Source organism: Rattus norvegicus, chromosome 16 (genome assembly GCF_021556685.1).
Source record: "Rattus norvegicus strain SHRSP/BbbUtx chromosome 16, alternate assembly SHRSP_T2T, whole genome shotgun sequence".
In the NCBI taxonomy this organism is placed as follows: Eukaryota; Metazoa; Chordata; class Mammalia; order Rodentia; family Muridae; genus Rattus; species Rattus norvegicus.
Genome location: NC_141549.1, coordinates 7,538,568 through 7,553,452, shown reverse-complemented (window position 1 = coordinate 7,553,452; position 14,885 = coordinate 7,538,568). Strand labels below are relative to the sequence as shown.

At 40.2% G+C, this 14,885-nt stretch overlaps 1 protein-coding gene across 6 annotated transcripts in view; it reads right to left on the bottom strand.

The window, feature by feature from the left end:
* Positions 1 to 14,885, bottom strand: part of Parg (poly (ADP-ribose) glycohydrolase) — a 107,843-nt gene that overhangs the window by 80,426 nt on the left and 12,532 nt on the right. For all 6 annotated transcript variants that reach the window (XR_015639595.1, XR_015639596.1, XM_087589236.1 and 3 more), the window contains 2 exon segments: positions 14,717 to 14,800; positions 8,935 to 9,009 (listed from right to left, as the gene is read on the bottom strand). Coding sequence is in view for 4 of the 6 variants with exons in the window: in XM_087589236.1 (XP_087445362.1) it covers positions 8,935 to 9,009; positions 14,717 to 14,800 (159 nt within the window). In the remaining 2 variants the exon portion in view is untranslated.

The window sequence follows — 14,885 nt, the reverse complement described above, 5'->3', positions numbered from 1 at the left end:
CTGCTCTTCTTACCCAAATCTTACATATTTCATGCTTAGAAAACTAGTACTGAGAAGACAATGGCTGCCAAGTTCTGCTGTTATCTTACGAGGAAGCCTGGCCATTGGAACACTGCTGCATTAACTTCTGTGTGCTGACTCTGGGGTAATTAATACTTCCCTAGTTGTTTTTTTGGGGTTTTGTTGTTATTTTGTTTTGTTTTGTTTTTAAATCCAGTAACTTCAGAGACAATGGATTTGCATTTATCATGTTAGAGCCTTTGGTGGGTAAAGTCTTGTCCCTGGGACACATTTCCTGTCCCAGGGTCCTCTTTAAAGAAGCTTATCTTCTTAACAATTACAGATCATCTTCAGCTGTACTCTCCTTGTCCAAAAGTTAAACTTCCTTTACTGGCCAAACTTTGTACTTTTCTTATCTTTCTGAACTACTTTTTACTCTCTCAGAGACCTGGCTAAGACTAACCTGAAGTCTATCCTGTCTTCAAATTTTCTTTGCCAAACAAATTCAGCCTCACCCCACCTCTCAGGATTCAGGAAGAACATGGCCAGACTCATCTGACACCACCCACTGTTCTCTAACCCACCTAGAATATTCTTTGTTTCCTGCTGAAACTTTATGAGCCACACCCACACTTTTCACAATGCTCTTGTCTCCAAAGCTGCCAAGAGAATGACCAGAGGTCTGCTTACAGTAGTCAAGGGCTTTTCCAGCCAAAGTTCCAAACTCTTTCTCATTTCTCCTGCAAATCAGGTCCAATGGTCCAAGATCCACACTGTCCAGGTTATCACAGCAACAGCTCCCATATATCTGTACCATTTCCTCTTTTACCTGTCTTGTTGTTGTAACAAATACCGTACAAAAGCAACTTAAGGGAGAAGAGCTTACTTCGGCTCACAGTTCAGTTGTCCATCATGATGAAGAAGCAAATCAGGGCAACAGTCTGACACATGGCTGTCCTGCAGCCACAGTAAAAACACAGAGAATGATGGATGTTGCTGCTTAGTCTGTCTTCTCTCTTGTATTCAATCCAGGACCCCATGAGATGCCGCCATCCAAAGTGAAAGTGCTATTCTCCCAAGAACCAAGCTGTTCTAAGAGGCTTTGTCTTTATGTGATTTAAAGAAAGACCATGAATAACAAATCATAAAACTGTACGGCAAAGGATACTGTCAATAGGACAAAACAGCAACCAACAGATTGGGAAAAGATCTTTACCAATCCTACATCCAATAATACTTAATATATACAAAGAACACAAGAAGTTAGACTCCAGAGAACCAAATAATCCTAATGAAAAATTGGGTACAGAGCTAAACAAAGAATTCTCAGCTGAGGAATATCGAATGGCCGAGAAGCACCTAAAAAAATGTCATCAGGGAAATGAAAATCAAAACAACCCTGAGATTCCACCTCACACCAGTCAGAATGGCTAAGATCAAAAACTCAGGTAACAGCAGATGCTGGCCTGGATGTGGAAAAAGAGGAACACTTCTCCATTGCTGGTGGGATTCCCAGCTGCTACAACTACTCTGGAAATCTGGAGGTTCCTCAGAAAACTGGACATTGTACTACCTGAGGACCCAGCTATACCACTCCTAGGCAGATACCCAAAAGATGCTCCAACAAATAACAAGGACACATGCTCCACTATGTTCATAGCAGCCTTATTTATAATAGCCAGAAGCTGGAAAGAACCCAGATGCCCTTCAACATAGGAATGGATACAGAAAATGTGGTACATCTACACAATGGAGTACTACTACTCAGTTATTAAAAACAATGACTTCATGAAATTCTTAGGAAAATGGATGAAACTAGAAAATATCATCCTGAGTGAAGTAACCCAATTACAAAAGAACACACATGGTATGAATTCACTGATAAGTGGATTAGCCCAAAAGCTTGGAATACCCATGATACAATCCACAGACCATGTGAAGCTCAAGAAGACCAAACTAGGGGTGCATCAGTTCTTCTTAGAAGGAGAAATAAAATACTCACAGGAGGTAATACAGGGACAATGAATGGAGCAGAGACTGAAGGAAAGGTTATCAAGAGACTCCCACCTGGGGATCCATCCCATATGCAGCCACCAAACCCAGTCACTATTGCTGATGCCAAGAAGTGCTTTGCTGACAGGAGCCTGATATGGATGTCTCCTGAGAGGCTCTGCCAGAGCCTCACTGATACAGATGAGGATGCTTGCAGCCAACCATTGGACTGAGCACAGGGACCTCAATGGAGGAGTTAGAGAAAGGACTAAAGGAGCTGAAGGGGTTTAAAACCCCATAGGAAGAACAATATCAACCAACCAGACCATCTGAGCTCCCAGGGATTAAACCACCAACCAAAGAGTACACATGGGGGGACCCATGGCTCCAGCTGCATATGTGGCAGAGGATGGCTTTGACTGGCATCAGTAGAAGGAGAAGCCCTTGGTCCCGTGAAGGCTCTTTTCCCCAGTGTAGGGGAATGCAGGGTGTTGAGGTGGGAGGGAGGGGGAACATCCTCATAGAAGCAGGGGGACAGGGGAAGGGAGAGGGGGGAACGGGAAAGGGGATAACATGTGAAATGTAAATGCATAAGTATCCAATAGGAAGGCCCTTCACATAGGCAAAGACTACAGCACACAATCACTTGGTTATTCAACAGCACATGTGTCTGTTTCCTTTACACTCCCAACTAACCAAGGGCTACGTCATCTATATGTTTGCCCAATGACCCCGAAATCAATTCTTCTGTCCTCCCATGGCATACTGGGCCCTATAGACCATTTCGTCTGCTATGCTGCCTAATTACTACATTCATCTATGGACGTTCAATGTCCCTCTCTAATGATAAAACTGACAATCAGTTCTTTACCTTGTATACTACAATGCATTACATACGAAAGTTTAGGGCATAAACATCCTCACAACAGAAGTAGACACGCTTTGGACTCTAATAATCTTTCCTATATCCAGTAAATAGTTACTATTCACCTAATTCAAACAGACTTGTCCATTTCAAGTACATATCTCAAAACCTAGTTTCCTCTCTAAATTTATCCAATTTCTATTTAAATTTCAAAAAAGTAGGGGATCAATAAACAGTGATTCCTTTTTACATAGAAAGGTCTTCAATAAATAGTATAAGTTTCTTTTACTTCTATCCTTGAAAGCAACTGAAGAATTTCTTTACATCTATGAAAATTGTAGGATGTATATGATATGTACATAGAAAAATTTCAAACTTTTAAAGGCAAGTTGTAAATCTCATAATCTAATTATAAATCCCATCATTAAAAGTATTCAGAGTCTGAGAACTCAGGTCACTTAAATCAGAAGTCTCATATTATACTGTATCATTATCTCTGATAAATCTCTGTCCTACCTATAATTTACTTTTCTTAGTAATATATCAAAAACCTTTAGGTGCTGTGTGTCAGGAAGCAACTCAAGAAACACATTCTGCCCTTCCCTAAAGATATTGTATAGAATGGTTATATACGCATTCATACTGTGACAATAAATACCCCCAGAAAGGCATGGTGAGGAGGCTTCTCGCATGCTGTGCCGAGAACTAGAATCCAGAACTGCCTTCTGGGAACAGAAACTGGCGTTATTATCTATGTCTTCAAAATTCATATAATCTTTACATTAGTTGCTTTTCTTAGAACTGGGACAAGAAACACAAGAGAAAATGGGTTTATTTCGGCATATAGTTTGAGAAGATCAAGTCCATCGTATAGGTAACATGGAGCAGCCGATCGATGGCTGGGACACTGGGGATGTGAGACTGGGAAAGACAAAGGCTCAGGCGTACCTTCATGGCCCTACGTGTGCTAGCTCGGCCCAATCGCAAACAGCTTCCACACCCCTCCCCACACAGCCACAAGCTGGGGATACGGGTGCTAAACACTTGAGCCTGTGGAGAATTCCACATTTAAATACAGTATTCTGCCCTTGGTCCCCATAAGCTCATGGCCAGCTCATAATGCAAAACGTATTTAGTTCAACTTCAAAGTTCCCCACAGTCTTTCAGTTTCAACATTATTCAAAACTCCAAACTCGAAGTCTCTTCTGAAAAGTGAAGGCAACCTCCTCACTGTAAGCTCCTGCAAATCCAAGGAAGCTACACATTTCCAACACACAACGACACAGAATAAACAATCCCGTCACGACAACGGAAGACGAACACCTGAGAGGGCAAACGCCAGACCCTTGAGCTCACATCCGGGACCTGGGACTCATACTGACATTACCTGTGCCTCATGCCCCTCTAGCTCTGACACCTGTAGCATACATATATGGCTTCTCTGCTGGGGTATTCCACTTGTAATGCCTCTAGGGCAGAATAATGAACATATTCTAAAGAGACAGCTATGCCTCGACCACTCCTTTGGCTATGAAACTATTGAAATAATAATCTGCAAGGAATTTGGACCTTTCCAAAGACTCTCATAGTAGGGGAAAGAAAAAAGTTGAAGCCCAGTGTCGTCTGGGAAGAACTTGTTAGCCAGATCCCACAGTTCTGACTTGAGGGACTGACTACCTTTCAAGAGCTACCTGAGCCAACAGAATGATGGGTCAGTGATGATGGCACCACTCCTCAAGCCGGATTGCTTGACCTCTACTTAAACCAAAACCTCATATCAGGCCTCTGAAGATGTACTTAAGGGACAAAAAGTCACTGGACTTCTATCAGTTTCTCTTCCTGATGTGGCTTTGCTGAATATACCTCCTTTCTTTGCTTTTTACTAGTAGCCTACTGAAGATGGGTGGCCGTGTCTGGGCTGTCAGCGCTACCAGGGCCCAGGCGCTGACTCTGACACCTCTGGAAACACTCAGTGCCGACAGCTTTCCTAAGTGGATGCCCCCTCATCTCTGGCATCTACAACTCAGCTCTACTACAGCCTGGGCTTTGCTTCACAGCTTTACACACAGGCTGTTCAGGACCTCCAAACAGAAACTATGACTGCGACCTGCTGTTGGCTCAACAGGTCTTCTGGGTCCTTCGTGGATCGTTGCTCCACAGTCTAGTTTCTGCATCCTGCATGCCTGTAAAAGTAGCTCCATGTACAACACACTAAGTTGTGCTACCAGCTAAGAAGTAGCCTGGCCCCTTTTCTACCAGAAGCAGCAGTAGTATCTGAAGACTTCCCTCTGGGGACCTAAGAAAATATGGCCCTAGGGAGTCCTGCTCAAGCAGGACAGCCAGAACGTTCTCTTTGTTCAGGAATTTTCCTTTGAAATGAATTTGCATTTAAACAAGCTGAAGCATCAGCAGCTGGGGTCTTCCCCTCAAGGCACCTTTTCTATTGTCCCAGTATGAATCATCCTTAATTATACTAAAACTTAAATAATATAGACTCTTTAACATTACCCCCCTTTACATTACAACTTTAACCCAAGTCACCCTTTTCCTACATATTTCACATCTCTCTGCTGCATATTTTGCTTTAAATTTTCATTACACCCTCACTAAAAACATTGAGCAATAACAACTACACCACGGCCTGAATGCTATGCCTGAGATTTCCTTACCCATTCCTTTGAATTGCATCACTTAGTTTTCAGGGCACAACAGAAAGTGGTCATATGCTTTGCCCGAATCTAACAAACAGCTTCTCTAGGCCAGGCCCCCTGCTTTCCCTGCCACCCCATTACAAGCTTTTCCAGTCTGCACTTCTACCAGCACTGAGGTCTTTGCACTACGACTACTGCTCCATTAGAGCCGTTCTCACAGCGCGTGAAGGCTTCTCTTGCCCACCGCTTCAAACCTGTTTTCACTTCTTCTACAAAGGATGACTCCGAAGGCCTCTGAACCACGCAGTCTGGTTTACAGCACCAGTGACACCATTCTCAGTGCTAACCAGTGTTCTCCATTCATCACTTTTCTCAGCACTGCAGTGGAACACACAGCAAGACACAATTTAAGAGATTTAGTTTGGCTTGTGGTTTCCCAGGGTATTTACTGTCCCTCATGGTAGAGAAGGCAGGGCTAAGAATGGACATAGTTGTGTCTCCACACCCAAAAGTTCCACAACCTCTCAAAACAGAGCCCATCAGCTAGAAACCAAGTGTTTAAAATCAGTCTTTGCAGACATTTCACATTAAGTCATAATATATTTGACTCCAATAATTATATTGCTAGGAATTTATTCTAAAAAAATAGCCAATGATGTAAAGTTTAGACAGCAACATATTTATTTGTTCATTCTTAAGTATTAACATTAAAAATCCTCATTCAATGTGCCTAGGACAGAATCATTGTTTTTAAGATTTATTTATTTTATGTATGTGAGTATACTGTAGCTGTCTTCAGACACACCAGAAGAGGGGGGCATCGGATCCCATTACAGATGGTTGTGAGCCACCATGTGGTTGCTGGGATTTGAACTCAGGACCTCTAGAAGAGCTAGGGTTAAGTGCTCTTAACCGCTGAGCCATCTCTCCAACCTCGACAGAATCATTTTTAGAAACAACACTGAATTAGCATTCTATAACCTGAAGAGTGACTTCAGATATTTGACGCTTGGCTTAAATCCTTAAAACATTTCTATACAGAAATCAAAGTGGCTATCTGAACTGTTCATGTAAAAGACTACATGTGTCTAAGACTACAGAGCTGTCAGTGGTGCTAACGGGACCTCTGGAACCACATACACATAGGCAAACTTTCTAAGTGGGAGCCACAGGGAGGTCAGTGAGCAACATTCTGTGTTTTAACGAGGACTTCATGATCCAGATACACAGTGAACCTGAAAGCAACCTGCAGTCCTACAGATGTGTGCTCATCACACACTCTGGACAGAGAGATAGCGGCGCACTGTCTACTGTGTCAACCGCACCTTCCTATTTCAGGACGATTCCCCGGGCAGCAGCGCCAACCTGAAGTTTGAAATAGTATTCCCGTCTAACACCCGACACAATAGTCTCTGATCACTGAATCACCAGCACAAGTCCTAAAGAACAGACTCCTAAGAGTCTACTAATGGCACAGGAAATGAACTGACAGAAAGCCAGAAATGTCATCAGCTCAGAGGTCATCCTATCTGAGGGTGCTGTGGGTTTGGGGAGGGATTAATGAGAGAAATCACAAACATTTCACTCAGCTAATTTAAAGCAGTTTTCATCTAATATTCTCCTGTATTGATTGATAACTCTGCAAACCAATCCGTCCACTTGGTCACAGCTGAAGCCACAACCACAAACATTTACAGTGTCTGACAGTTACATAAGGCATTGCACCATGTGCTAGCAAAGACAGAAAGCTCAGGATGTTCAAGTCCCTGCTAGGAAAGCTTCAAACTGTTAGATGATACCAGTAAGTGAAGAGTCCCAAATTAAGGCACCAGTCACGGAAATGAAAAAGGTGACATCTCATTCTGGAAAGGGTATGAAGAAAAATTTAAATCTGGAGAGAGAATTTTAAAAGGTGGAAGGGACTTTATCAGTTGCTTAGAGAATGAGGCAGCTGACAGAAGCAAGCTGTGTCTAGAGGAGTATTACAGGATGACTACGTGCGACTGGGCTAGCCCTGTTCCCACCAGAAACAAACTATGTCACTTTGGACCAACAAGCCCAACCTGAAATCACAGCTACTCATTTATGAGATGAAAAAATAATAATGATTTTAATTACCTCAAAATTATTTACCTGAAAGACAGCTAGGTAGGAAAAGGCTCTAACACGAGGAAAGAAAATCGTTCATGTTCATGGTTTAGTAACTATTCTCTCTTGCATAATCAAAACTAGGGAATATTAAAGGTATTTTAATTTATAATGTTTTAAACAAATGTTCTATTATTAACAAATGAAGCATAAATACTTGAGAGGATTAAAATAACATGAGAAATGCAAATGACCCAAACTGTATATAATTTTTAAAAGACTGTACACTAATCTAGTCCTGAGTGGAAACTTACTTAACAAAAGCCTGCTACCACTGTTTAGGGAAGTGCTTTGGTAAGTAATTCGCACTTGAAACTTCTCAGCAAGTACACTTTCAGATACTTAGGTCACAGCATCAAAAACTCACGTTCACAGAACAAAGAGTACAAAGTTCAAAACAATTTAAAAAAGAAAGGAACCACCCAAATAAATGTCTTAAACAAATGATGCTGCTTACTGCACAGTTCAGCTCAAGCAGAACTCTATACGCAGGCTGAGTCTAACCCTGCCTCCTCCAGCCTCTCCAGCACTAGGATGAAAACATGCACCACCAGGCCTCCCTGTAAAATGTGTTAGTGTTTAAAAAAAAAAAAAGGTTTCCTGCCCTTTTTTCTAAGAGAGATGCTGCTGCCACCCTGCTCTGGTGATGTGCTTACAACGCTGAACGCACGGAGAGCGGCTGTAGCCAGGGACAATGACCTCACAGCACACATGCAGAGGAGGAGGAGCTCCGTGCTCTTGTGGCTTCTCACCTAAGCATCTAATCTGGAGTAATCTAAAGAAACTACCCAAACTACGGGAATACATACATATACATAACACACGAGTTACTACTGTGTAATTACACACACACAGACGTTACTCTGGTGTAAATTTAGCAACCCACTCATTAGCACAGTAGTGATTTTATCCCTGTGGGGCGGTTCCCGTCTGTAATCCCAGCATTCAGGAGACTGGGCAGGACAGTCAGCAGTTTGAAGGCAGCCGAAGGCAAAAAGTGAGACCCTGTCTAAAAACCCAAACTGGGAGGGAAAATCTAGGCATGAAAGACAGTTCCTTCTACTGACGATGGTAGTAGCATTAACAATATAAAAAATTACTTTAACAAGAGAATAAAACAAAATGTCAGACCCAAATTATCTACCTAAGACAAGCATTTGAAAAACCATTAAAGTAAAATAAAATTTTGTTGGTATGAAGAATTGTATGTACTTTTCTTAGACCCTTTTAAAAAACAGTCTCATCTTACAGCCAAAGAAAAACCCAGCAGACTTTTACCTTATCCCAGAAATCAACCAAAGCTGTAAAGTCCCATTTCTTAGAATATGCCACATTGTACTTCAGAATAGCATCCTATGGAAAAAACAGAAACAAAATCTTATAACACAGTCATGTAAGGTCTCTTATAAATTACTTCCAGTAAATTTCTTTTTTTTTTTTTTTTTTGGTTCTTTTTTTCGGAGCTGGGGACCGAACCCAGGGCCTTGCGCTTCCTAGGCAAGCGCTCTACCACTGAGCTAAATCCCCAACCCCCCAGTAAATTTCTTAATGCTAAGCAAGTTCCCTTCAGACATTAGCTATTCCACACTAGTAGTTACGGAGAGACAGAATACAGACTAATTTATTATTCACAGAAGATAAATAAGATTAAAAATGTTAAGCAGCGGGAAGAAAACATAATTACCCTAAAGCATTCTAAATGGGGACAGTGCACTCCAACTGCACAAAACTCACACCCTAGGGAATTAAAAAATAAAGAAATTACAATCATCTGTGGCTGACATCATATGTTGTATGCACATATGTGTTGTCCACTTCTCTCTGTGCACACACACACGTATACTAACATCACTACACACACTTAGATATTCTCATGTACGACAGATACATAGTCACTTGTAGCACTAAAATACCACTGGGGAGGGAGTAAGGGAAGAAAACGTTTAAAAGAAAACTGACTGAAGACCATGACCTTAAAGTACAAGTGTGTGTGTGTGTGTGTGTGTGTGTGTGTGTGTGTGTGTGTGTGTGTATGAGAGAGAGAGAGAGGGAGGGAGGGAGAGAGAGAGAAAGAGAGAGAGAGAATGAGAATGCGGGCATGCATGGCTGTATTGATATGTTCCTGTGCATAAGTGTGTAAATATGTCCATATACATACAGAAGCTACAGGTTCAGTGTCTTTTTCAATCGTTCGTCACCTTAGTTTTTGAGACAAGGTCTCTCCCTGACCCAGAACTCACTGACTTAAGACTGGCTGGCCAGAGAGCCCCAGGGATCTGCCTTATCTCCATCTCCCTAAGCACTGAAGTTACAGACACACACTCAGCCTTTTTAAATGGGTGCTGGGGAGCCGATTTCAGGTCCTTGTGCTCGCACGGCAAGTATGTTTTCAATTGATCCATCTCTCTAGGCCCTACTATTAACTATTTTTATAAAGTATAAAATATAATTTTGTTAGTATAGAAAAAGTATATATATTTTCTCAAATCCTCCTACAGAGTTGAATTATTTTACAGCCAAAGAAGCACACTTCTATTTTATCACGGAAGTAAACCACAGCTATACAAAACTGTATATGATGATACAAAGCCTCCCAGTTCACACCAATTCTATATTCATACAGAATGGTAAGTCAAAGTACGCCATCTACTGGTCAAAGTTTTAACATCTTGAGTAGCTAATACTACGCACTGGGTCTCCTCAGTTAGATATGCATAATGCAATCCGTTGTGCAGAGGAAACCAGTATTTATAATTAGCTCTTACCTAACTCTTTTACATATCTACTTTGCTCCTATTTTATATAATTAATAAACTAATAAGTAGAATTCAATAACAACTATATTGTTAATTCAATTTTTTTCCAAGGGAATTCTCAAGTCTGAAATCCACTGAGTTAAATTATTACTATAAAGGTTCCACGCTAAAAAATTAATAAAAAGCTTCCTAGAAAATATTTCATGTCACACAATGAACAAGTATCTACATTAAAACCCAAACCTATAAAAATATATCATATTAACTAGGAATCAAGGGATATCTACAGTCCTTCAGAAAAGAAAAACATTAACCATAGAACAAAGGTAAAAGCTCTTATTTTTCTCTCACAAGCCATAAAACAACATTTTCTATTAAGAATTAAAAGATGTTTAAGGAGTCCTTAGTAGGCTGTTTCAAAATGTTATATGATAAAGTAAATAGTAATGTCTGTCTACAAACAAATAAATGGCCACATAATGCATTTAGATTTAATCACAAAGGTGAATCTTAAAAATCTTCAATTAAATCAAGCACTACAGCATATGAAGACTCCTGTCGTAAATTATCAGCTAATCTTTAGTGGAAAAAGGAACAAACTTTTTATCTGAAGCCAGCATAGAGAAAGCAATTGTAAAGAAGCAAGGTGAATGTCGGAGATGACGAGAACGGTGTGTGTCTCGACTGTGGAGGCCTACCTCAGCAGTAGACATAAGCGTCAACAGGGTTTGCTCTACACGGTTCCTCAAAGTTGATAAAGAGAAACACTTTAGACACTGCTTATTTCCTAATTCCTTCCTCACATTTTATAGTTAAAATAACCCCAATAAAGTTATTGTATGCTACCTACGGTTCAAGCCCACTTCAGGATACCAAATGAGCATGCTCAACTCTCTTACATAAGTGGCGGAGTATTTGCTTATAATTGGGCACACCCTCCTTTATACTTGGGTTATTTATAATTACTAAATCAATGTAAATAATATAAAGACAGCTATAAGTTATTGTATAAGGAATAACTGTAAGAGAAAAAGCTGAGCATGTTTTAATTCTAGCTACAATGTTCTTTTCTCTCTTTTTCGAGGCAGGGTCTCATACTATAGTATGGAATCATTATGTCGCTCATACTAGTCTCAACCTCACAGCAAACTTCACACCACACATGGGTGCTGGGATTAGAACCACAAGAAGTGCTGCCATGCCTAACTCAGATTTCTTATTTTAAGCTGGTCAAATCCAAACATGAGGAATAATAATAAATACTGCTTACCTCCCCGTCTGTGATGCTATCAAGTGGGCTGATTGGATTTGCTTTTATTCTAGTCTTCAAACCCCAACAGTACCTTGAGGTTTTCATTAGGAAAGCTGGGTGCCAGTTTGTAGTTAGCCTTCAACTACTCAAGTTCCTTCTAGCTCACAATAATAAACACAGGTGCTTTCTGTATGAATTATCCAGTACACTATTAACAGAACTAGGACTAAGGATACTACTGTTTCTCCTCTAATCTTGGGATATCCGAAGCCCCAAATCTACCCCGAAATGAATAAATAGCACAAAGGTTATGGCCATCACAGGCTTAATATTTACTTCTCACTTCACATCCCATTCTTTGAGTGAAGAAATTACTACAGCAGATATGAGGAATCTTGAAAGATTACATCGTTTTGTTGATAAGATAAAAATCACATTAAAGCAGTTGCCCCATCCTAAAGTAATCGAGGTGCATAAGGAACTGCTGAAGAGGTGAGCAGACTAATGTAGAATGGTACAATTATTCTGTATGCTTAAAGAAAACATATAAAAATTAAAAAAAAATAGGCCAATTAGAAGACCAGTGCTTTCCCAGTGGCACTTGGATAGTCACCACAAAGGGTTTGCAAGTGTCTGAGACTGGGTTGTGAAGACAGAGCCCCAAACACAAGAGGCATGAACGTGAGTGTGCTTTACACAGGCAGAAACAATCCTTGCCATGGACTGCACCAAGCCAGTGGACCCTAGAGGATCTGAATCAAAGTGTCACTACCATGTCTATCTGCAAGGAAATCTGGAGAAAGACCTCATCTTTGCACCCACCAACGTCTATCGACTGTTTATGATGGTAAAGAAAAGAGTAAAAACAATGTAATTATTTTTTCTGTATAAATGGCTTAAAATATGCAGAAAGAGAGAGTCAGAGAGAGACAGGAGAAGAGAGAGAAAGTTAACTATAAATTATTTTTACCTTGATCATGAAAACAAACAAATCAAATGCTGGGTTATTATATTTAAAATGGAACAAAACTCAAACTGATACACACCCACATGAGAACCGGGTGAGCTCGTAAGTACACGGTGATTCATGTGTATACATATGAAATCAACATCCTGACAACTCGTAAGTACATGGGGATTCATGTGTATACATATGATATCAACATCCTGACAACTCGTAAGTGCACGGTGATTCATGTGTATACATATGAAATCAACATCCTGACAACTCGTAAGTACATGGGGATTCATGTGTATACATATGATATCAACATCCTGACAACTCGTAAGTGCACGGTGATTCATGTGTATACATATGAAATCAACATCCTGACAACTCGTAAGTACATGGGGATTCATGTGTATACATATGAAATCAACATCCTGACAACTCGTAAGTACATGGGGATTCATGTGTATACATATGAAATCAACATCCTAACAACGTGTAAGTGCATGGGGATTCATGTGTATACATATGAAATCAACATCCTGACAACGTGTAAGTGCATGGGATTCATGTGTATACATATGAAATCAACATCCTGACAACTCGTAAGTACATGGGGATTCATGTGTATACATATGAAATCAACATCCTAACAACGTGTAAGTACATGGGATTCATGTGTATACATATGAAATCAACATCCTGACAACTCGTAAGTACATGGGGATTCATGTGTATACATATGAAATCAACATCCTGACAACGTGTTAAGTGCATGGGATTCATGTGTATACATATGAAATCAACATCCTGACAACGTGTAAGTGCATGGGGATTCATGTGTATACATATGAAATCAACATCCTGACAACTCGTAAGTGCATGGGATTCATGTGTATACATATGAAATCAACATCCTAACAACGTGTAAGTACATGGGATTCATGTGCATACATATGAAATCAACATCCTGACAACTCGTAAGTACACGGGGATTTATGTGTATACATATGAAATCAACATCCTGACAACTGACAGACCTTGAAAATCTGCATTTTGAAGGAGCCAATTTAAAGAGTTCACTACAAGGTTTAAAAAGAATCCCAGGGATAATAATGCCCCTCAGCTTTCCAAAAAACTTCAACAGCTTTACAAGTTCACCACTGAAAGACAGTATATGGGTCATGGTGGTGCACATCTTTAATCCCAGCACTTGGATCTCTGTGAGTTCGAAGCCAGCCTGGTCTACAGAATGAGCTCCAGGACAGCCAGAGCTACACAGAGAAACCCTGTTTCAGGAAACAAACAAACAAACAAACAAAAAAACAATTTGCTGTTTGAAAGGGATAAAATGTTCAAAATACAAACTTGTACACATATTATTTTCATGTAAAGAAAATAGGGGGAAAAGCCCACAGAACTATAAAAGCTTAGAATTAATTTGGCAGAAACCATGAAACCAAAGAAAGTGACCATAACAAACCAAGCCTTTGAAAGGAAATGAGCACCATTTTCATAAAGCACAGATACCTGTGCCACTATTTATGTAAGTACTATGTTGTTGGCTATCATTCTCTAACAAAATATGCATGTTTATGTCTATTGTAGATATTAAGGGAACAGAATCTAATAATTACCCTATGTTCTTAAATAAAAAATTTACTGCTCATATGTAACACTAATAAATAATTAAATTCCTATCGTAATAAGAACAATAAAATAGAATATTTGATGTGCATCCTAATCATCAGTAGGCTGTTTCCTTTGGGCAACAAAGTGCTGCGGTCATAATTCTTTCTTGATTTTCTATTAACACATCGCAAAAGCATAATAATTTTAAAACAAACCAAAACAGAGGCTTAAGCTGAAGGAAATTGGACAGAACCAAGAAACTAATTCGTACTGCACGTTCACCCAATTATTCTGCGTGGCTCTAGGCAAGTCATTTACAAGTCTCAACTTTTCTACTCTATTACTAGTGGCTCTATGGAAACCAAGAACCTTTCTAAGGAGCCTGCACTAAGTGATAGGACACAAACACTGCATATGAAGACTGAGGGCCTACTCTCTGCTGTACAGGAGACAGGACTGGAAAGAACATACCTTCAGGTTCTGGGGTCGCGTGAATTTGTTGAGGAGTGCGGTCTGAATGAGCTCCCACCTACTCCCTGCAGTTCGCTCACCATTCTTTCAGGGGAGAAAAGGGCCGGGTCAATGCGTTTTAAGTTGTTGTGCATCACAATCTCAAAAGTCAAACATGCTAGACTATGAC